The 22,455-nt window shown below is 38.6% G+C and overlaps 1 protein-coding gene across 1 annotated transcript in view; it reads right to left on the reverse strand.

The window, feature by feature from the left end:
- The window catches only part of CACUL1 (CDK2 associated cullin domain 1), a 105,811-nt gene extending 84,173 nt beyond the window's left edge, over positions 1-21,638 (reverse strand). The window contains exon 1 of the mRNA XM_077126177.1: positions 20,783-21,638. Coding sequence (XP_076982292.1) covers positions 20,783-21,134 — 352 coding nt within the window. The 5' untranslated portion in view covers positions 21,135-21,638. The remainder of the gene's footprint in view (positions 1-20,782) is intronic.
- Between the last annotated feature and the right edge of the window lie 817 nt (positions 21,639-22,455).

Raw genomic sequence — 22,455 nt, forward strand, 5'->3', positions numbered from 1 at the left:
CCTTACACTCAAAGCATGGAAAAAAGAAATACATAAATGGGAATTCTTCAAAATTAAACTTTGATGCATCAAGAATTTTGTCAAGAAAGTAAAAAGGCAGCCTATGCAATGGGAGACAATACTTGGAAACCACATATCAGATAAGGGTTTACTATCCAAAATACATAGAGTCTTCATTTCAACAACAAAAAGATAAACAACCCAAGTAAAAATTGGGCAAAAGACATGAGCAGATACTTCTCAGAAGAGGAAATACAAATGGCCAAAAGGTACATGAAAAGATTCTCAACTTTGCTGGCTATGAGGGAAATGCAAATTAAAACTGCAATAAGATATCATATGACACCCACTAGAACGGCCATGATCAAAAAAACAGGAAACAATAGTGCTGGAGAGCATGTGGAGAAAAAGGAACACTTATCCACTGTTGGTGGGAATTTAAAATGGTACTACTGCTCTGGAAGGAAGTCTTACAGTTCCTCAGGAAACTAAGTATAGAATTGCCGTACTATCTAGCAATCATGTTACTAGGTATATAGTCACAGTACCTGAATACACAACTATGTGATGATATTGTGAGCCACTGACTGTACAACATGAATGAAATATTTGTATGTTAAAAATGTACGTCTGTATGTTAAGTTTTATCAATAAAAATATTTTTCTTAAAAATTATATTTGAGTAGTGCATTACTTAATTTAACTCGCATGGTTAGTTTAGTTAACACTATAAATACATGGAATCTTGAATAGGACATGAGATTTTGTTGGTTTGTTGAGGTTAGTGTGATGCTCTGCTATATCCCAGAGTAATCTGAGCAGTGAATAAAGAAGTACTTGCAAAGTCCCCTTAGGGACTAGGGAGAAAGGAGGAATTATTCAATTTCCCCATAAGGAGAGTTTCTAACACTCTCACAAGCACTAGGGACAACCAAATCAATAGGCTGAGCGCTCGATCTTAGGCTTAGCCCCTATGAAACATTCCTGCAATGGACATGCTAAGCCTACTTAAAATTAGGCTTAAGAGTCACCCCCACAAAACGCCTTCTGTTGCTCAGGTTTGGCCTCTCTCTCTCTCTAAACCAGCTCAGAAGTGAACTCACTGCCCTCCCCCCTACATGAGACATGACTCCCAGAGTATAAATCTCTGTGACAACATGGGACACAACTTCTGGGATGAGCCAGGACCTGGCATTATAGGATTACGGGAGACATCTTGACCAAAACAGGGAGGAGAAAAATTAGACAAAAGTTTCAGTGGCTGAGAGATTTCAAACAGAGTCGAGAGGTTACCCTGGAGGATAATCTTATGAGGTATAAATTTTTAGTATATGATGTATTGGAGTGGCTGGAAGGCAGTACCTGAAACTGCTGAGTGTTCCAGTAGCCTTGATTCTTAAAGACGATTGAATAAAGATATAACTTTTATAATGTGACTGTATGATTTCGAAAACCTTGTGTCTGATATTCCTTTCATCCAGGTTACAGACAGATAAGTAAAAAAAAAAATGGGTAAAAATAAGTAAGAATGGGGATTAGGGGCAAAATAAATTGGGTAGATGGAAACAACTAATGGTCAATGAGAGGGAGGGATAAGAGATATGGATTGTATGAGGTTTTTTTCTTTTTTTCTTTTTATTTCTTTTTCTGGTGTGATGCAAATGTTCTAAAAAATGATCATGGTGATGAATACACGACTATGTAATGACATTATGAGCCATTGATTGTACATCTTGTGTGGAATGTATGTGTTTCAAGATGTGTCAATAAAAAGCTTAAAAAAAAACAATCAAGTATCTATGAATAAATCTAATCAAGGATGTAAAGGACTTGTAAACAGAAAACTACAAACACAGCCAAAAGAAATCAAAGATCATCCTAAATAAACAGAAGGACATTCTGTATTCATGGACTGGAAGACTAGATACCATTAAGACATCAATACAACCCAACGCAATTTATAGATTCAATCCAATCCCAATCAAATTTCCAATAACTTTCTTTGCACAAAATGAAAAACCCATTATCAAATGTATATGAAAGGACAAGGAGCCCCAAATAACTAAAACCACCTTTAAAAATAAGAATGAAGTTGGAGGCCTCACACTTCCCAATTCTAAACTTATTACAAAGCCACAGTAATCAAAACAGCAAGGTAATGGCACAAGGACAGACATATAAACCAATGGAATAGAACTGAAAGCTCATTAATCAATCTTCACATTTATGGTCAACTGACTTTTGACAAGGTGGCAAAGACCACTCAATTGGGAGAGAATAGTCTCTTCAACAAATGGTGCTGGGAAAACTGGATCTCCCTTCACAAAAAATGGAGGGCCCCTACCTTACACTATAAACAAAAATCAACTCAAAATTAATCAAAGACTTTATCAGAGCTTGAACTATAAAACTCCTAGAAGAAAACATAACAGATGCATCTTCAAGATCCTGTGTTAAGCAATGGTTTCTTAGCCTTTATACTGAAAACACAAGCAACAAAAGAAAATTAGATAAATAGGGCCGCATCAAAATGAAAAACTTTTGTTCCTTAAAGGACTTTATCATGAAAGGAAAATGAGAACCTTCACAATGAGAGAAAATATTTGGAAACCATATACTTGCTAAAAGATCAATATCCAGAATATATAAAGAAATACTTCAACTTAACAACAAAGAGACAAACAACCCTATTTTAAAATGGGCACAAACTTTTCTCTCCAAGTCCAACTCTGCAAGCAAAATCATTACCCTCCCCCATACATAGGACAGGGCATGCAGGGGTTAATGTCTCCTAGGCAGTGTGTGGCATGACTCCCAGGGATGAGCCCGGTCCTGAGAGAAACTAGACGGAAGCAGACTATCTGGGTTAAAGGCAATTCTACCCACCCAGTCATCCAAATCAGCAATCTTGATTCTTCTTGCTCTCTTTCACCTTCAAATTTTGTAGACTCTAGTTCCTAAATACCCCCAAACTCTGATACTGCGCTCTTCCAGTGTTTTATTTGTCCATGCCAACATCTTTTGTCCGGCACAATAAGACTTCCCAGATAGTCACTAGGCCTCCATTTTCTCTCTCCTTCCTAGTCTAAATTAACACAAAGCAAATTTTATCAAATTGACTCCTTTACTTAATACCCTTCAGTGGCTCCCATTCCCACAGAAGAAAATCCTACTTTAACATGGCATGCCCTTTATAATGAAGCCCTTCTACCTACTCAAGCTTACCCTGTGCCACTTTTTCCTTACTCCAAAAATAATTTCAATTCTGGGTCTTTGCCACATACTACCCTAACTGCAAGGAATTCTCTTCATATCTATCCTCTCTTGCCATCCTCCTTGCAAACTTCTATTCATTTACTCATAAAGATTCTGTTTTTTTCTTTCTACTCAACGAAAATTCAATCACGTATCAGGTATCATTTAAGGAACTGGATATAATAACAAAGATGATTATATGATTCTAGGTCAAACATTTCTTCAGGGAGGTCTTCCACAACGTTTCCTTTGTCACCAATTTGGAATCCTGGGCCCTACAAAAACAGAATTGATCTCTTTCCTCTATGCTACCACATATACATCTAACTTTACCGTAACACTTGATCATAACATATCATAATTATATGTCTCTCCACCATTTTCCACACTAAATTGTGTCTTGTTCATCACAAGGGGCTAAAATATTAATTACCTTGGCATAGAGAAGACACTGAATAAATATTTGTTGAATAAAATGCCATTTAGATGTCTACATAGAACGTCAGCAGCTACAAATTACAGATTTCTACAATTTCATCCATAGAGGTTAAAAGCCAAATGTCCACAAAAATAGAAGAATAACAGAAGGCCGGTTTGCCCTGCCAAGACATATTATAAAAGGATACAGATTAAAAACAAATTCTTTATAATGATCTATGGTTTACACTGTGGTTAGATATGGTCTTTTTCTTACTGTTTCATCAGTGTCACTTTCAGTGATATCTGTCAATAAACAGCAAGACAAGATCCCCCATAAGATCCTGGAATCCGACTATGCTGGTTTGAAAGGATGTATTTCCCCTAGAAAAGCCATGTTTTAATCTAAATTCCATTTCGTAAAGGCAGAATAATCCATATTCAATACTACATGTTTGAATCTGTAGTAGATCATCTTCCTAGGGGTGTAATCCAATCAAGAGTGGTGGTTAAACAGGATTAGGTGGCAACATGTCTCCATTCATTTGGGTGGATCTTGATTAGTTTCTCAAGTCCTATAAAAGAGGCAACATTTTGGAGAAAGGAGATTCAGAGAGAGCAGAGCAGAAGGACATAGCCACAAGAAGCAGAGTCCACCAGCCAACGACCTTTGGAGATGAAGAAGGAAAATGCCTCCTGGGGAGCTTCATGAAACAGGAAGCCAGGAGAAAAAGCTAGCAGATGATGCCATGTTTGCCATGTGCCCCTCTAGATGAGAGAGGAACACTGACCGTGTTCACCATGTGCCTTTCCAGATCAGAGAGAAATTCTGACTGTGTTCACCACATGCCCTTCCACTTGAGAGAGAAACCCTGAACTTCATCGGCCTTCTTGAACCAAGGTATCTTTCCCTGGATGCCTCAGGTTGGACATTTCTATAGACTTGTTTTAATTGGGACATTTTCTCAGCCTAGAACCGTAAACTACTAACTTATTAAATTCTCCTTTTAAAAAGGCATTCCATTCCTGGTATATATTCATTCCGGCAGCTAGCAAACTAGAACACTGACCATTCAATTATCATCACAGTTAAAGCTTGCTGCAGCACAACTCCTCAGAGCTGGAAGGCAAGACGATACCAAATCACCACCACAGATGCTGCAAACGGTATATATTTTCAGACTGGAACACATTAACTGATTCACCCGTGTGCTGGTTTGAAATGATGTATGTACCCTAGAAAAGCCATGTTTTAATTCTAATCCCATTTCGTAAAGGCAGCTATTTCTTCTAATCCCTATCCAGTACTGAATGCTTGAAACTGTAATTAGATCATCTCCCTGGAGATGTGATTTAATCAAGAGTGGTTGTTAAACTGGATTAGCTGGAGCTGTGTCTCCACCTATTTGGGTGAGTCTTGATTAGCTTCTGGAGTCCTATAAAAGAGGAAACATTTTGGAGAAAGAAAGAGATTCAGAGAGAGCAGAGCAGAACGACATAGCCACGAGAAACAGAGTCCACCTGCCAGCGGCATTTGGAGATGAAGGAATAAGCCTCCTGGGGAGATTCACGAAACAAGAAGCCAGAAGAAGAAGCTAGCAGATGATGCCGTGTTTGCCATGCGCGTCAAGCGCTTTCCATGCCCTTCTAGATGAAAGAGGAACGCTGACCATGTTCACGATGTGCCTATTCCAGATGAGAAACTCTGACGGTGTTCGCCATATGCCCTTCCACTTGAGAAAGAAACCCTGAATTTCATTGGCCTTCTTGAACCAAGAAATCTTTTCCTGGATGCCTTAGATTGGACATTTCTATAGACTTGCTTTAATTGGGACATTTTCTTGGCCTTAGAACTGTAAACTACTAACTTACTAAATTCCCCTTTTTAAAGCCATTCTGTTCCTGGTATATTGCTTTCCAGCAGCTAGCAAACTAGAATAACTTGTAAAAGGATCAACCCACCTGCAAATTGGCAGATAGGACCTGATCAAATAAAGGTCAACTTGATTTAGAAGTTAATAAAATCAGTTAACATTTTAACTCAACTCAAAAGTCAGATTTTAACATACTTTTGAATGAGTTAGTTTAAAAAAGTAGAAAAATTTCACTGAATTAAATTTTAAAAACTGAAGTTTTGCCCATTTAGAGACAACCTTTGGTATACTGGGTCAAGTTGATAATTCTCCTCACTTCATGGCACACTATCATCAGATAGTGCAAAATCCTTCCTTTCATTTATTTATTCATTCATTCACTTATTTACTTCCTTTTATCCTCACATCTAGTCTGAGCTATACTCACCCCTTCAGACATTTAGACAGGGAACCACCATTTTAACTTCATTTAATATATATTTTATTTATATATTAATAAATATTATATATATAATATACATGTAAGATGTGGTCCACTGGCACTCAGCAACCATTCCCACCCCCACTTAGGTATCTTTTTCTATCACAGGAACTGTGTGGCAGATTGTATCATTATTCATTATTATTTACCTCCTCTTCCTGTAAGAGGCTTACATAGTATAACCAACTGCCAGGTAACCTGCAGGGCTTTCCACTCTACTGACACTGAACTTGGCCGTGTGATTTCCTTCAGTCAATGGAATATGACTTCTGAGCAGAAGCTTTAAAAGTCATTTGTTTGTCTACTCTCTTTCTCTTTCCCCCTGCCAAGAATAACATGACCCAGAAAAGAGCGGTTCTTCAGCCTGGGCCCCAGAATGAGATGACATATGAAGGAGAACCACAGAGAATTCTCAGCCGCTAACATGTAACATGAACAAGAAATAAACATTTGTTGTTCTATAAACCCGAGAGTAACACAGAATATAAATTTAAGCTAAATAATTATACTTCCCAATTAGGTTCTACCAGTGAGACACATCAGAGTAAGATTTGGAAGGCCAAAATGAGACAAAGAACTATTGTTGCTGCTATAAGTCCTGGAAAATAAGATTTAAAGATGAGAGAGCTCATGGCATCCAAACTCCAAGTTCCAGGGTCTGGTCATTAGCCTCATGGATGAAGGAGGCATCCATAATGTAAGAATGGTAGCAATGGTGGCGGAGGCAGCTTTATGCTCCTGGAATGCAGCTTTAGCAGATTAGCCTCACTGACTTCTATAACTCCAACCTCTCCAATCATGTATAAACCACCTAATTTCCTGCATTAAATTCCTTCACGCTTTGGCTATCTAGAGTGGTTTCCATTTTTGCACTGAAGTGTAACAGATACACTATTTGGTGCTGAATAGTTCAAGGAAACAGACTCTCAAAAGCTGGAAACTGGTTTTGGTTTTCTAATTTAGTTGGATTTAAAGGAAATGATGACATTGCCACCACGAAAACATAATACTAGTAATATGACATGTAGAAGCAGAGTTACTTAAATAACCACCTGAGGACACCAAGAATAAAGTTCTTATAGTGTGGCAGACTGTTTTGGTAGTTATGATGGAAATGAAATATAAGGACTAAGAATTAGACTGTCTGATTCTGATGACAGTGGAAAACTTAAAAGAGAATTATTAGGCTCAATAAAAAGAAGACAAAAGAGGATCCATGACTGACAAAAATGAATCTCAATTCCTACAGCCACAGGACTGGTACAGTCAAAAATCAGAAACAGAGTAGTCTTGCAGGTTACAGAATCACCATATAAATTTAATTAAAAGATGCATCTGGGGTAAGGAAGACATATTTTAGAACCGCATCTACTTTTGAGACCAAAGGGCTATAGCTTAATGTAATGTCTGGATACATCCTAGAATATACAAAGCCAATAATCAAAAAATTTTGGCGAAGTCAGCAAGGGGGAAAAAGAGAGCAGAAATTAATGGAACCTCAGTAACATAGGGTACAATCAGAAGTGGTCTAACACATATAATTAGTGTGAGGGGGAGAGGAGGAAAAATTCTGAAAAATGTAATTTTCAAAATTTGATGAATATTAAAACTCCACAAATCCAAGAAACTGAACAAACACTAAAAAGCATAAACAAAAAGAAAACCCTACAACAGAACACCACAATCAAACTGCTAACAACTTAAAGTGAAAGTCATGAAAGCAGCCAGAAAAAAAAAAAGGACATTACATAGATAGGAACAAAGATAAGAATATACGAAGCAATGTCATAAACAACAGAAAGGCATCTTTAAAGTGTTCAAAGACAATCAAAACAAAACAAAAAACAAAAAAGATTATCAATCTAGAATTCTATATTCAACAAAATTATTCTTCAAAAAAGAAAGATTGTCAATCTAGAATTCTATATTCAACAAAATTATTCTTCAAAAAAGAATACTGACTGCAAAAAACTATGAAGGAATATTTTAGGTTGATGGAAATGTCTTCTCTTGTTGGGTGGTTACTGTTGGAGAAACAGCCCTCTTTGGTCCTCTTGTAATCCTAGATGTCTTGTTTGAGTGTGCTAAGACTGCAAGATCCTAACCAACTACTCTACCTGGGCCATTCTGCAGCTGGTAATCTTGAAAGATGAGGTAATGTCTCCCTCTGGACAAAGAGCAGTCTTGATTACTGCTTTCTATAAAAGCAGTGGATTTCCCCAGCTTGATGTTCCTCAGTTATAATACATAACCACTGTGAGAGCATTCATCTGGGCCATACTGTATCACCCCGATGGGACTTGGGGACAAGGGGACCCTATGCTGATTCTCACAGTCTGCTGTACTGGGAATAATAAAGTCTTTTGTCTCTGACTTCTGCCACCATCCATGAAACAGAAACAGGCTAACTTTTAGCTTGCAAGGGTGGTAAAAATCAAATCTAAGACTCAACAGTTGAATGGATCAAACTGAACTGAACACCTAAAATAGGTATACATTTTTTAATGTAAGCAGAGGAGGCGATAAAAGGAAAAAGAGGCATAGGAAAAGGAAGGAGACAGATGAACAGTAAGAGAAGGAGGAAGAGGAAGTAGGAAGAAGAAGTTCAGACAACAGAAATTGCTTAGTGTAAAGGAATGAATCCAAGACTTACAGAGACAGGAAAATTACACTGGATTATATCCAACCTGTCACATAGCCATAATCTGTCCTCTGAGTAGGTCCTTCACCAAGGAACTAAGAAATATATTGGTGAGAAAAGCTCTAGAAATCTTGAAAAATGCTGTCGGAACTGCCCTTATAGCTCTGGGTTAAAGATGGGCAATAATACTACCATTCCCAGAGGATCTTTCAGGGAAGACAGCAGAGTAGGGAAGTCCAGGACTCACCTCCTCTCAAACAGGTAATAGACAGACAGGAACTATCTAAAACAACTGTTCTGGGGTTTGAAGGCCAGAGGAGCACAGTTCAAGCATCCAGGAAAGAGGGAGGAAGAGGCTATGAAACTGCGGTAAAGAACTGTGTGAGTAGTTTGCTCTGTGGTGGCTGTTTGCGCCCCTTTTGTGAGTCTGGAAGGCCCCATTCTGGCTAGGAAATACTGACTTGGGGAAGTCCTCTCCAGGACTACCCTTCTCCCAGAATTTGCCCTCCAAATAGCTAGAGGCAACAAAGGGAATGTAAAAATAACCACAGAGGCAAAACAAAAACAAACAAAACAGATCAGGATTTCCAGAAAGGAACAGAGGAAAGGAACCTTTCTTCTGTGATGAAACAACAGCACAAATAGTACAATCTTAAAAATTGTACCACATATCCAGGGGAAGAATCAGATGAAGAACTGCGAAAATCTGATCAGTTAAACACAGGCAATTCTAAAGGTCTAGAATAAGTTGAACCATGTGTCAAAGAAGAGCCCTAATACAAAACCAATCAACAATAAAACCTAGGCAAGAGAAATCAACTGACCTTCAGAGTAAACTCATCAAGATAATAAGATGCCTAAACATCAGCAAATCAATTACAAGTCATACTAAGAAACAGGAAGATATGGCTGAGTCAAAGGATCAAAACTTCAGAGGAGACATAATTTGAAACTAATCAATGATTTTCAAACAAATATTCTAAATCAATTCAAGAAGATGAAGGAAAATATGGCCAGCTAAAGAGATAAAGGATATTAAGAAGACACTGGTTAAGCATGAAGAAGGATTTGAAAGTATAAAAAGAAATACAACAGAAATTATAGGGATGAAAGGCACAATAGAAGAGATTAAAAATACACTAGAGGAAAAAATATACACTAGAGGCATACCACAGCAGATCTGAACAGGGAGAAGAAAGAATCAGCAAACTAGAAGACAGGACTATCAAAATCCTACAGACAGAAAAACACATAGAGAAAAGAACAGAAAAACTTGAGCAGAGTCTCAGGGATCCAAATGATAACACAAAGTGCACAAACATATTCATCACCAGTGTCCCAAAAAAAGAGAAGAGAAAAGTGGCAGAAAGACGATTTGAGGAAATAATTCTCTTATGAAAGATATAAATACAAAAAAAAAATAATAATAATAAATAAAAATATATAAAAAAGATATAAATACACATGTCCAAAAACCACATCATACTCCAAACTGAAGAAAGAAACAGACATCCATAAAAATAGTTGAAGACTTCAATACACCACTGTCTTCAACAGATAGAACACCTAGACAGAGGATCAATATGGAAACAGAGATTTTGAATGGCATGATAAATGAACTAGACCTAATATACACAAAACTTTGCACCCCCAAACAGCAGATATACATTCTTCTCAAGTGTTCATGGATCATTCTCCAAGATACACCATATGTAGATTACAAAACAAGTCTCAATAAATTTTAAAATATTGAAATTGTACTTTGATCATAATGGGATGAAACTGGAAATCAATAATGGGTGGAAAACTGGAAAATTCACAATTACATGGAAATCCAACTGTACACTCATAATCAGTGAGTCAAAGAAGAAGTTGCAAGAGAAACCAGTAAATATCTTGAGACAAATGAAAATGAGAACACAACATATAAAAATTTATAGTATGTTGTTAAGGCAGTGCTGAGAGGAAAATTTATAGCCCTAAATGCCTACATTAAAAAAGAAGAGAGAGGGTGGTGCAACGGTGCTCAGTGGCAGAATTCTCACCTGCCATGCCAGAGACCCGGGTTCAATTCCCAGAGCCTGCCCATGCCAAAAAAAAAGATCTTTGAAAAGATCAATAAAATTGACAAACCCTTAGCTAGATTGACAAGGCAAAAAAGAAGATGAACATAAATAAAATGGGAAGGTGGATATTACCACCAACCTCACAGAAATAAAAAGGATCATAAGAGGAGGCTACGAACAAGCGCAAATTAGACAACTAAGATGAAATGGACAAATTCATAGAAACATACAAACAACCTTTACTGACTCTCAACAGAAGACACACAGACCAATTATAAGTAGAGACTGAATCAGTCATCAAAAACCTCCCAACAAAAAAAAGTCCAGGACCAGATGGATTTACAAGTGAATTCTACCCATCATTCCAAGAAGAATTAATACGAATCCTGCTCAAACTCTTCCAAAAAACTGAAGAGGAGGGAACACTACCTAACTCATTCTATGAGGTTAACATTACCCTAATACCAAAACCAGATGAAGATACTACAAGAAAAAAAAATTATAGATCAATTTCTCTTATGAATATAGATGCAAAAATCCTCAACAAAATATTTGCAAATCAAATCTAACAACACATTAAAGGATTATACACCATGACTGTGATGGTTTGAAGCTGTAGGTACCTCAGAAAAGATCATGTTCTTAAAGCTAATCCATTCCTGTGGGTGTGAACTTATTGTAGGTGGGAACTTTTCATTAGGTTATTTCAGTTCAGGCCTGCCCCAGATGGGTCTTAATTTTCTTACTGGAATCCTTTATTAAAGGACAAAAGATAGAGAGAAGACACAGAAAAAAAGCCCCGAGAACCTGAGAGAGAAAAACACAGAAGCTCACAGAAAAAAGTCAGATTAGCTGAAAGCAATGAAACCCAGGAGAGAAGGATCAGCTGACATCACCATATACCTGGCCAACTGACAGAAGAGCTGAGGATCACGGATAACCAGTCTTCAGAGAGAATGCATTGATCTGGACATTTTTATGGCCTAAAAACTTTAAGCCTGTAAATTAATAAATCTCCATTGTAAAAACCAACTCATTTCCGATATATTGCATTTCATCAGCATTAACAAATAAAAACAATGAACAAGTGAGTTTCATCAAGGTATCCAAGAGTAATTCAACACAAGAAAATCAATTAATATAATATTCCACATTAACAAACTAAAAGGGAAAAACTATCTGATCATCTCTACTGGCACAGAAAAGGCATTTGACAAAAATCCAGCATACTTTCTTAATAAAAACACTTCAAAAGATAGGAATAGAAGGAAACCTCTTCAACATGATAAAGGGCATATGTGAAAAACCCACAGCTAATACTGTACTAAACAGTGAAAGACCAAAAGCTTTCCCTCTAAGATCTGGAACAGACAAGAATGTCCCTGCCAATTCTGTCACCACTGTTATTCAACATTATGCTAGAAATCCTTGCCAGAGAAATTAGTCAAGAAAAAGAAATAAAAAGCATCCAACTGGAAAGAAAGAGTAAAACTTTCAGTATTTGCAGATGACATGATCCTATATATACAAAGTCCCAAAAACACTACAAAAAAACTACTAAGGCTAATAAGTTCAGCAAACTGGGGGGATACAGGATCAACACGCAAAAATCAATGGTATTTCTACTCACTAGTAATGAACAATCTATGGAGGAAAATCAAGGAAAAAATTCCATTTACTAGAGCAACTAAAAAGAATCAAATAAATTTAATTGTGGGTGTAAAGGACATGTACACAGAAAACTACAAAACACTGCTAAGAGAAAACAAAGAAGGCCTAAATAAATGGAAGGACATCCTATGTTCGTGGATTTGAAGACTAAACATCACTAAGATATTTAGTCAATTCTACTCAAACTGATTTACAGATTCAACACAATCCCAATTAAAATTAAAACGGCCTACTTTGTAGAAATGGAAAAGCCAATTATCAAATTTATTTGGAAGAGTAACAGGTTCTGAATAGTCAAAAACATCTTGAAAAAGAAGAATGAAAGCTGAAGGACTCACACTTGCTGATTTTAAAGCCTATTACAAAGCTACAGTAGGGGGCAAACAGCACAGTACTAGCACAGAGATAGATATATTAAGCAATGGAATTCTCATCTACGGCCAACTGAAATTTGACAAGACTGCCAAGTCCACTCAACTGAAACAGAACAATCTCTTCAATAAATGGCACTGGGAGAATTGGACATCTATATGCAAAAGAATGAAGGAGGATCCCTATCTCATACCCTATACAAAAAGTAACACAAAATGGATTGAACAACTAAATATAAGAACCACGACTATAAAACTACTAGAAGAAAATGCAGGGAAGCATCATCAAGACCTTGTGGTAGGCAATGGTTTCTTAGATTTTATACCCACAGGACAAGCAACGAAAAAAAAAACAGATAAATGGGACTTCTTCAAAATAAAAACTTGTGCGTCTGAAAGGACTTTGTGAAGAATGTATAAACGCAACTTACTAAGAGGAAATATTTGGAAACCACATATCTGATAAGGGTTTAATACACAGAATATATAAAGATTTCCTACAATTCAACAATAAAAAGACAAACAACCCAATTAAAAACCGGGCAAATGGCTTGAACAGACCTTTTTCCAAAGAGGAAATACAAATGGCTAAGAAAGGGCATGAAAAGATACTCAACATCACTAGCTATTAGGGAATATAAGTCAAAACCAACATGAGATACCATTTCATACCTACTGGAATAGCTACTGTTAAAAAAAGATTACAAGTACTGACAATGATGTGGATAAACAGGAACACTCACTCATTGCTGTTAGGAATGTAGAATGGTACAGCGCTGTGAAAGACAGTTTGGCAGTTCCTCAGGAAGCTACAGATAGAACTGTCATGTGATCTAGCAATCCTGCTACTAGATATATATCCAGAAGAACTGAAAGCAGAGACTCAAATGGACATTCACCCACCAATGTTCACAGGGACATAATTCACAATCGTCAAAAGATGGAAGCAACCTAAGTGTTCATCAACTAATGAATGGATAACAAAATATGGTATATACATATAATGGAATATTATTCAGCTGTAAGAAGGAATGAAATCCTGATAAATGCAACCACAAGGTTGAACCCTGAGAATATTATGTTGAGCGAAAGAAGCCAGGCACAAAAGGTCAAGTACTGTATGATCTCACTGATATGAACCAATTATAAGCAAACTCATAGAGTTAGAATCTGGAATGTAGGTTACCAGGTGTGCTGGTTTGAAAGGAAGTACGCCCCCTAAGAAAAGTCATGTTTTAATATAAATCCCATTTCTTAAAGGTAGAATAGTCTCTATTCAATGCTGTGTATTTGGGACTGTGATGGGATCATCTCCCTGGTTGATGAGATTTAGTTAAGAACGGTTGTTAAACTGGATTAGAGGATGACATGTCTCCACCCATCTGAGTGGGTCTTGATTAGTTTCTGAAGTCCTATAAAAGAGGAAACATTTTGGAGAGAGAGACTCAGAGAGAGCAGAGAATGCTGCAGCACCATGAAGCAGAGTACACCAGCCAGCGACCTTTGGAGATAAAGAAGGAAAACGCCTCCCGGGGAGCTTCGTGAAACAGGAAGCCAGGAGAGAAAGCTAGCAGATGATGCCGTATTTGCCATGTGCCCTTCCAGCTGAGAGAGGAGCCCTGACCGTGTTCACCATGTGCCTTTCCAGATGAGAGAGAAACCCTGAACTTCATCGGCCTTCTTGAACCAAGGTATCTTTCCCTGGATGCCTTTGATTGGACATTACTATGAACTTGTTGTAATGGGGACATTTTCTCGGCCTTAGAACTGTAAACTAGCAACTCATTAAATCACCCCTTTTAAAAGCCATTCCGTTTCTGGTATATTGCATTCCAGCAGCTAGCAAACCAGAACACCAGGTTACAGAATAGGGGTAGGGAATGATGAGCTGATGTTTAATTTGTACAGGATTTTATTTGGGTTGACTGTAAACATTTGGAAATGGATTGTGGTGACAGTAGCACATTATTGTGGGTGTAATTAACAATGACGAATTATGTTTTTGAATGTGGTTGAAAGGGGAAGTTTGGGGTTGTGTACGATACTAGAAGGAAAGTTGGAAGACAAAACCTAAACTGTGTAACACAGTGAACGTTGTGGATGATGGACTGTAGTTAACAGTACAAATATGAGACTGTTCTTTCATGAATTATAACAAAAATGCCACTATTACAAGGTGTTAATAAGTGGTATATGGGAAAAATAAACCTAATATAAACTATGGACTATAGTTAACAGTGATATTTTAATATTCTTTCCTCAATTGTACAAAGGTACCACACCAATGCAAAGTGTCAACAATGGGGTATATGGGAATGTGGTATTCTTTACATGTCTTTTCTGAAACCTACAACTTCTCTAATTTTAAAAAAATTACAGTAACTTTTTAAAACAAATGTGCTGTGAGAGATACCAAAGTCAAAGTACTACATATCGTATGATTCCATTTATATAAAATGGGAATATAAATAAATTTTTAGAAACAGAATTGGATTAGTGGTTATGTAGGGCTGATGAAGGATAGAGATTGAGAGGTGACAGCTAAGGAGTATGGAGTTTTTTTTTTTTCTTGGAGTAATGAAAATGTTCTAAAATTGATTGTGGTAACAAATGTACAACAGTCATTATACTAAAGTCATTAATTGTATGCTTTGGATAGATTTATGGTATTAAATATTTCTCATTAAAACTGCATTGCAGGGGAAATCACTCGCTGACTTTGGTGGAACAATGGGATTATTAGAATGACAAAGAACACGCGGAAACACTTAATCCCCAGACATAAAGGGGACATGGTTATATAATAGCAAGCAGGGCCAGAGTGGTTATCAGAACAGGTTCACTATCAAAGATCTCTCGCGATGGTTAACCTTGGTGTCTCATGAAAAACAGATGGTCAGTATATTACGGTATTACTTGATCTCTACTATAGGAAGGAAAAACAAACAAGCAAAAAACTATAGGTGTATCAAATAGTGGCCTGACTTGGGTGGCCACAATGGAGAATCATAGCACTGCACCAGACCTGAGCATGTTCACAGACACAAAGCCCTTGGAATAAAGGAGAGGATGGGTTCCACTGAGGAAGGACCCAATAAAAAGGCTTCAAGGACAGTTTGTATGGTATATGAATATATCTCAATAAAACTACATAAAAAAAAAGGTTTGAAGAACATAAATTCATTCTCCTAACCTTTTCTAAGAGAATGTACAGCTGCTTAGGGGACAGTGCAGCTGGGAAACAGAATCACTCACACTTCTCAGGGATTACTCCACTAACCCTTAGAGATCAGAATGTCACTGTGTTAAACCAGTCAGATCAGGAATTTATGGAGGTTATATGACAAATGGTGTTTGGGCCCAGTTCAGCTCAGAGTTGGCAAAGCAGATCCATGGACTCACCCTGTAATTTCCCCAATTCCTAAATACATAATTAATGACTTTCTGATTTATGGAGTAAAGGCTATCAGCATAGAAAGGGTTAAGTTCCCCTGGAATTCTCCCTTCCTACCAAAATAATAAACCGAAAGCAACAACACATCCCTGTGGAACTGCAGAGAATTGTACCACCATCAAAGACTTGTAACATACAGGGATGGTGATTTCTTTTGACATTCTGATTTCAATAGCCTATTTTGTCAAGGAAGAAGAGACAGGTCTTGGAGAATGACTGTGGATTATAGTGAATCAAATCAAGTGGCGGCTCCAATTGTGCTGCTGTTTCAGATACTGTCTCTTTACTGGGTCAAATCAACACCATCCCTGGCACCTAGTATGCATCCATCAAAGTCATAAATGGTGTTTTTCCCCTCTTCCAAAAACAAAGCCCATGAGAAGCTGTTTTCACCTCACAGTTTAGAAGTATACCTTTACTGTCACAGTTTAGGGCTATATCAATCAATGCCTCAGATGTCTTTGATCTATAGGGACCTTGAACACCTCACCATGCCACATGTCTATTATATTATTACTGTCACTAGCACATGTAAGTTTTCCTATATTTCCATGTCCCTACTAACAATCAGCATTCTCCAGCTTCTAGTTTTTGCATTCTAACAGATAAAAAAAGATATCCATAACTGTTTTTAATTTCTTCTCATTATTGTTTTCAAACATCTCCCCTACACCTGTTAGAATACCCAACTCTGTAAACTACTTATTAATATCCTTTGCTTATTTTTCTACACAGGTTGCTGTCCTCTTCTTGTTGATACGTAGTCAAATATTGTATATGTACAATACATGTTGTGTACAATACAACAAATATTGTATAGTCTCAATATTTATCCTTTGTCAATTTTAGAATTGCAATTATCTCCTTTCATCTGTCTTCTGCTGAATGAAAGTCCTTAATTTTTATATAACCAAAGTCATTAATTTTTGGCCTGATAAGTTTTTGAAGCTTTTAAGAAATCCTTCCCTTTCTCTAGGGAAAAAGCTTCTTCTACACTGTCTTCTATTAACTTTACAGTTTTCCTATGAAAAAATCCTTAATCTATTCAAAGTCCATCCTGTTTACGGTTAGGTTTATTTTTTTCTCCATGTAGTGAGCCACTTTCCCTCACACCATATGACTCCTTTCTCCAGTGATTTATAATGCCACTTTTATCTTAAGTTCCTGAATATACATAAGGTCAGTGACTGCATTTTCATTTGTTCCACTGATTATTTTTCCATCCTTGTACTTGGACCACAGTTTTAATTTCTAGTCTTGAAATATTACCTTAACTTCTAATAAGGTAAGACTGCCAAAACAAATTTTTAAGACAGACTTAGCTGTTCACAAACTTTATCCTGCCACATAAATTTGAGATTTAGGATGGATTTATTTATCAAAGAAACCAAGCAGAATTTTGATTGTATTATACTGAATAGATTAACAATAGAAAAAACTGACATCTTTAAAATAAATAATCCTATCCAAGAGCATTGTAAGTTTTCTATTTACTTAAGATTCTCTTCTAGTTCCTTCTTAAAGTTTTCACCTTAAAAGTCTTGTGTAGGGGGTACGAGGTAATTCAGTGGTAGAATTCTCACCTGCCATATGGGAGACCCAGGTTCAATTCCCCGCCCATGCACTTCTCAAAACAAACAAACAAAAGAAACCAACAAAAACAAACAAAAAAATACCAATAACGGGATATTCACATGGAAAAAGAATGAAATGTGACCCCACCATACAGCATATAAAAAAAAAAGTCTCGTGTATCCCTCGGTTAATTCCTACATACCTTATAGTTTTATTGCTATTATCATGCACGATATTTATGTTTGATGACCTTACAGGTGGTTATTGCTACTGTGGTAAATGCTATTAATTTTTGAAGATAGATGTTAAACCCAGCAATCCTGCTACATTCTTATTAGTTCTAATAGTTTCTCTATTGATTCTAATGGTCCCTCCAGGTAGGTGATCATATTATCTGCAAATAGTGAGTTTATATCTTCCCTTCCAATCTTTACACCTCTTACAGACCCCCTTTAATAGCATCAGTTAGGACCTCTTTTTACCATGTTATACAGTAGTAGTGATGGGGGCATCTTTATCTTGGTCTCAATTTAAAAGGGAATGCAGGGCAGGCCACAGTGGCTCAGCAGGTAGAGTTATCACCTGCTATGTGGGAGACCTGGGTTCAATTCCAGTGCCTGCCCATGTACAAGAAAAAACAAAAAACAGCATTCATCTAAAATTAAGTATTATTATTGTCCCTAATCCCTGTAGGCTTTACCTAGTTATCTTGTACCTCTAATTTGCTTAGAGTTTTTATCATAAATAAGTATACATTCTTACTGAATGATTTTATGGTATCAGCTTAGAATTAGGATTTTTCTGCTTTAATCTAATGATATAAATTACATTGATAGGTTAAAAGATGTTGAGCCATGCCTACATTCCTAGAACAAACCATATGGATTGTGATTCTTTAAGACACTGTTGGATTTGATAAGCTAATATTTTATGCAGGATTTTCTTACCTATGTTAACAAGAGAAACAGGCCTGCAATCTTCTCTTACATTATCTAGTTTTAGAATCTAGATTTCACTAACCTCATAAAGTGAGCTGGACTTCTTTTTTTTTTTTTTTTTCCTATTTCACAGAACAACTTGCAATAAGGAACAGCATTATTTAAAAGTTCAAAGGAACTCACTTATAAGACAATATAGGTCCTAGGTTTGGTTTTGTTTGTATGCTGTAAGGCAGAGTCACATTTCATTCTTTTTCCATGTAAGTATCCCATTATTGCAGCACCATTTGTTGATTTTTTTTGTTTTTTGTTTGTTTGGGGGGAAAAGTGCATGGGTCAGAAATCGAACCCAGGTCTCCTGCATGGCAAGAGAGAATTCTATCACAGAACTATTCTTGCACCCCCAAGTCCTAGGTTTTTGAAAGGGAAGGTTTTCAACTTCAACTTCAGTTTATTAAATATCTGTTAGCTCAAGTTACGTATTTCTTCTTCTACCATACTCACAGTTTTATTTTTCGAAGAATTTATACATTTTATCAAGGCCTTCAACTTACCCTATTACAGTTCTATGAGAGCTCTGTCTAGCTTATTAACCTTTTTCAGAGAACAATCTCTTGCTTTGGCAAATCTTTTTGTTCTCAATTTCACAACTTCTGCCCTTAGCTTTACGCTGTTTTTTGAACTCTTCAAATGTACTTTAAACACTAAAGCAAGCTTTTTTCAGCATTTAGGTGATTTACTGTGCCACTATGAACAAGGTCTGGCTTCACAACATAGTCTTCAACACAGAAATTATACAATATAAAACATTCTCAGGCACGAATAGGGAAAAATCATATAAAACTTACCCACCATAACTATATATAAATGTCTCTGACTACAGCAGAATCTTCAAGGCAAATAACTAAAGGTTATGTACTGTTTACACACACACACACAAAACTGTGTAAGAACTGTGGAAGACTAGGACTACATAATCTGAAACAAGGCAAATATTTTCTCTTCACAGACAACTGGACAATTATTGCTACAGCTCGATAAAATTAGTAACTAGAAAGGAAATCTCCAGTTGCTTTACCAGATGCCATTCAAAACAAAACAAACTAGGAGTTAGTAACAGGACAGAAAAACCTGGCTCTGACTGCCACATTCAGTTTCTCACAAACTCATACACACACACAAAATCTCTCAAAGCAAAACACATTTCTTTTCTTAGCTGTGGAAGCACATATTCTGGTTGGGGCCAGCTTCAGATTACAAAAGGGACGTTGGTCTTAAATCTTTCTGCCTGCAATTGAGCTTTAAGGCAGATCACTACCATAAAAAAAGTTCAACATTCAACAGAACCTTGGGTTTGGACACATGGTGAATGGCTTATTCTATAGAGTGCAAACTCTGAAAAGTGATTTTATACATTAGGCTCAAAACGGATGTCTCATCTCCCACTGCATTGGTGCTACTCAAGGAACAACTCATAGATTTCCCTATCCTGATGGAGAAGGTAGACACTGGAGCAGGGAAAGAACCGGTGTAGATATAGGTCAACTTCCTACTTCCTGACCTGTTTAAGGCAAATCGGCTAAAAGCACGAGAACACAAGTTGCCAGATGTCCTTTCTAGATCTCTGGCTTCAGGAAAAGACTGAAAGCCTCTCTACCAAAACTCAAGCAGCCTTATCACCATCACCACCACCACCACCACCTTCGAGAGTGAACTTTAAAGGTGGGGTGGGGGTGGTGGGCGGACAGAGAAGAAAAGAGTAAGAGTTTTCTAAGGCTGACACACAGCCAGTTGTGATAAGGATCGTGTTTATAGGACTTTAGGGCTGTGCGTGTACCAGGCTGCTTCGCTAGGCCAGGTAATTGTAGCTACGGCTGCTCTGGCTCGGCCCGCAGACACCCAACGCGGGGAGGAGGTACGGGGAGGAGAGGAGAGCCCCAGGCCTGAAACAAAGGAAACAGGCTGCTTCGGGGGGTGCGGATTCGGCGTCCGGGTGGGGAGGAGAAAAACCAAGGCTGCTGGGGAAAGGCTGGACTCACAGAACTTGGAGGTGGAGGTGTTGATGTTGATGGTAGAGCTGGGGGTGGGGGCGGGGGCCGTCTTAGCCACGGCCGCGTCGCAGCTCTTCAACATCATGATCACCCCATTGGCCTCCGGAGGTGGCGGTGGCCCCATCGAGAGCCCCTCCTTGGGGCCTTTCCTGTCCACGGAGACCGCGGGAACCGTCAGCAGCTGCCCCCCCGAAGGCTCTCGGACAGGGGCTGGAATCGACGAGGGGGGCGGCGGGGGCTGCCGGAAACCGTCCACTGCGGCCTCCCAGTTGTTGTGGTTCTGATCGTCCATCATCGCCTCGTAGCTGCCCCCCTCCTCCTCTTCCATGCTCTCCTCCATCCTGCTGGCCCCGGCACCCGCCCGCCTCACAGACACCTGCCGCCCGTTTCAACCCCGGGCCAGGGGCACCGCACCCTCCTCGAGCTCACATCGCCGATGGCGAAAACTGGCGCCGCGGGGAAGGCAAGGGCCCACCGGAACTCTCACTGCCCGCTGGGCCGCCTGTCTCAAGAAACGGGGTTGACGACGGTGGGCGCTCCCTGGCTCTCGTATGGGAGAGGCAGCCGTAAAGCGCCGGCGCCCCTCACGACATTTTTCAGCAGCTTCCAGCAGGCAGTTGGAAAGGGTAACTGGGGGAGCGGCCAGAAGGGCACGTGGTGCGAGGGACTAGCAGGGAGAAAGTAAAGCGAAACGGAGCAGGAGCTGTGAGTCACCCCGACGCAACCGGGCAGAGGTTTGCCGCGCCTTATGTGGCCCCGTGCTGGGAGGGGCAGAGCGAGGGGTTCGGAAGAGCAGTCCTAGTCCCCGTTCCCCGGCCTGGCCCCACGTGATAAGGGTGCCTGCTTGCGCAAGCGCGGTCTTGCTCAGGTTTCCAGGGCGACGATGAGCCTGGCGGACGGAGGAAGCAGCGCGCAGAGCCCGGGGCCATAGCTCTTGGCACTGGCCACCCCTGCGGTGGTGTTTTCCTCACACCTGCTGCATGTGCTGCTCTTCGCACTGCAGAGGGCCTCGCAGCTGTGGCCTCTACCTGAGGACGGATCCTTGCCTGGACCGCTCCGGAGGCCCGTTCTTGGCCTTCGCTGCCCAAACCCTCAAAACCGAGGATGAAAAGCAAAATTGAGTAGGTTGGCGAAAAAAGTAACTGAGTTGACTTGATACTAATGGATTTTTTTTTAATTTCCGTACTCCCTCCCCATTCTGTTTGGCCAGAAATCCAACTTTTTAAGAAATACCGAAATTCTTGCCCTGTTTTACAAGTCTGACTATAAATGGGAGATTGTCTGCAGGACCAAAGAAGAAAGATTATATAACTATTATTTATTTGATCCATGACATTGCAAATGTGCATTCTCTAATTACAGCCAGATAGTGGTATATTATACAAGAATATAATAATTGTTTATTGTGGTGCTCATACTAGTTGCTGGTGACAGGGAAGTTTTCTAAAAGACCATTTATAACATTTAACTAGGTAATCCTTGTTTCCATAAGATAAATAATGTGTGAAGAATCACTTCATCCTCTGAGAAATTGTAGCCTCTGATGTTTGAGTGCTCACATTTGTTTCAGCTTCTCTACATATATCCTGCACTAAATCTAATTGCTGGAATATTTTTACCAATCACTTAGAATGATTTTTCAGACAATGTTGCCTCATATT

Source organism: Tamandua tetradactyla, chromosome 13 (genome assembly GCF_023851605.1).
Source record: "Tamandua tetradactyla isolate mTamTet1 chromosome 13, mTamTet1.pri, whole genome shotgun sequence".
NCBI classification, from domain to species: Eukaryota; Metazoa; Chordata; class Mammalia; order Pilosa; family Myrmecophagidae; genus Tamandua; species Tamandua tetradactyla.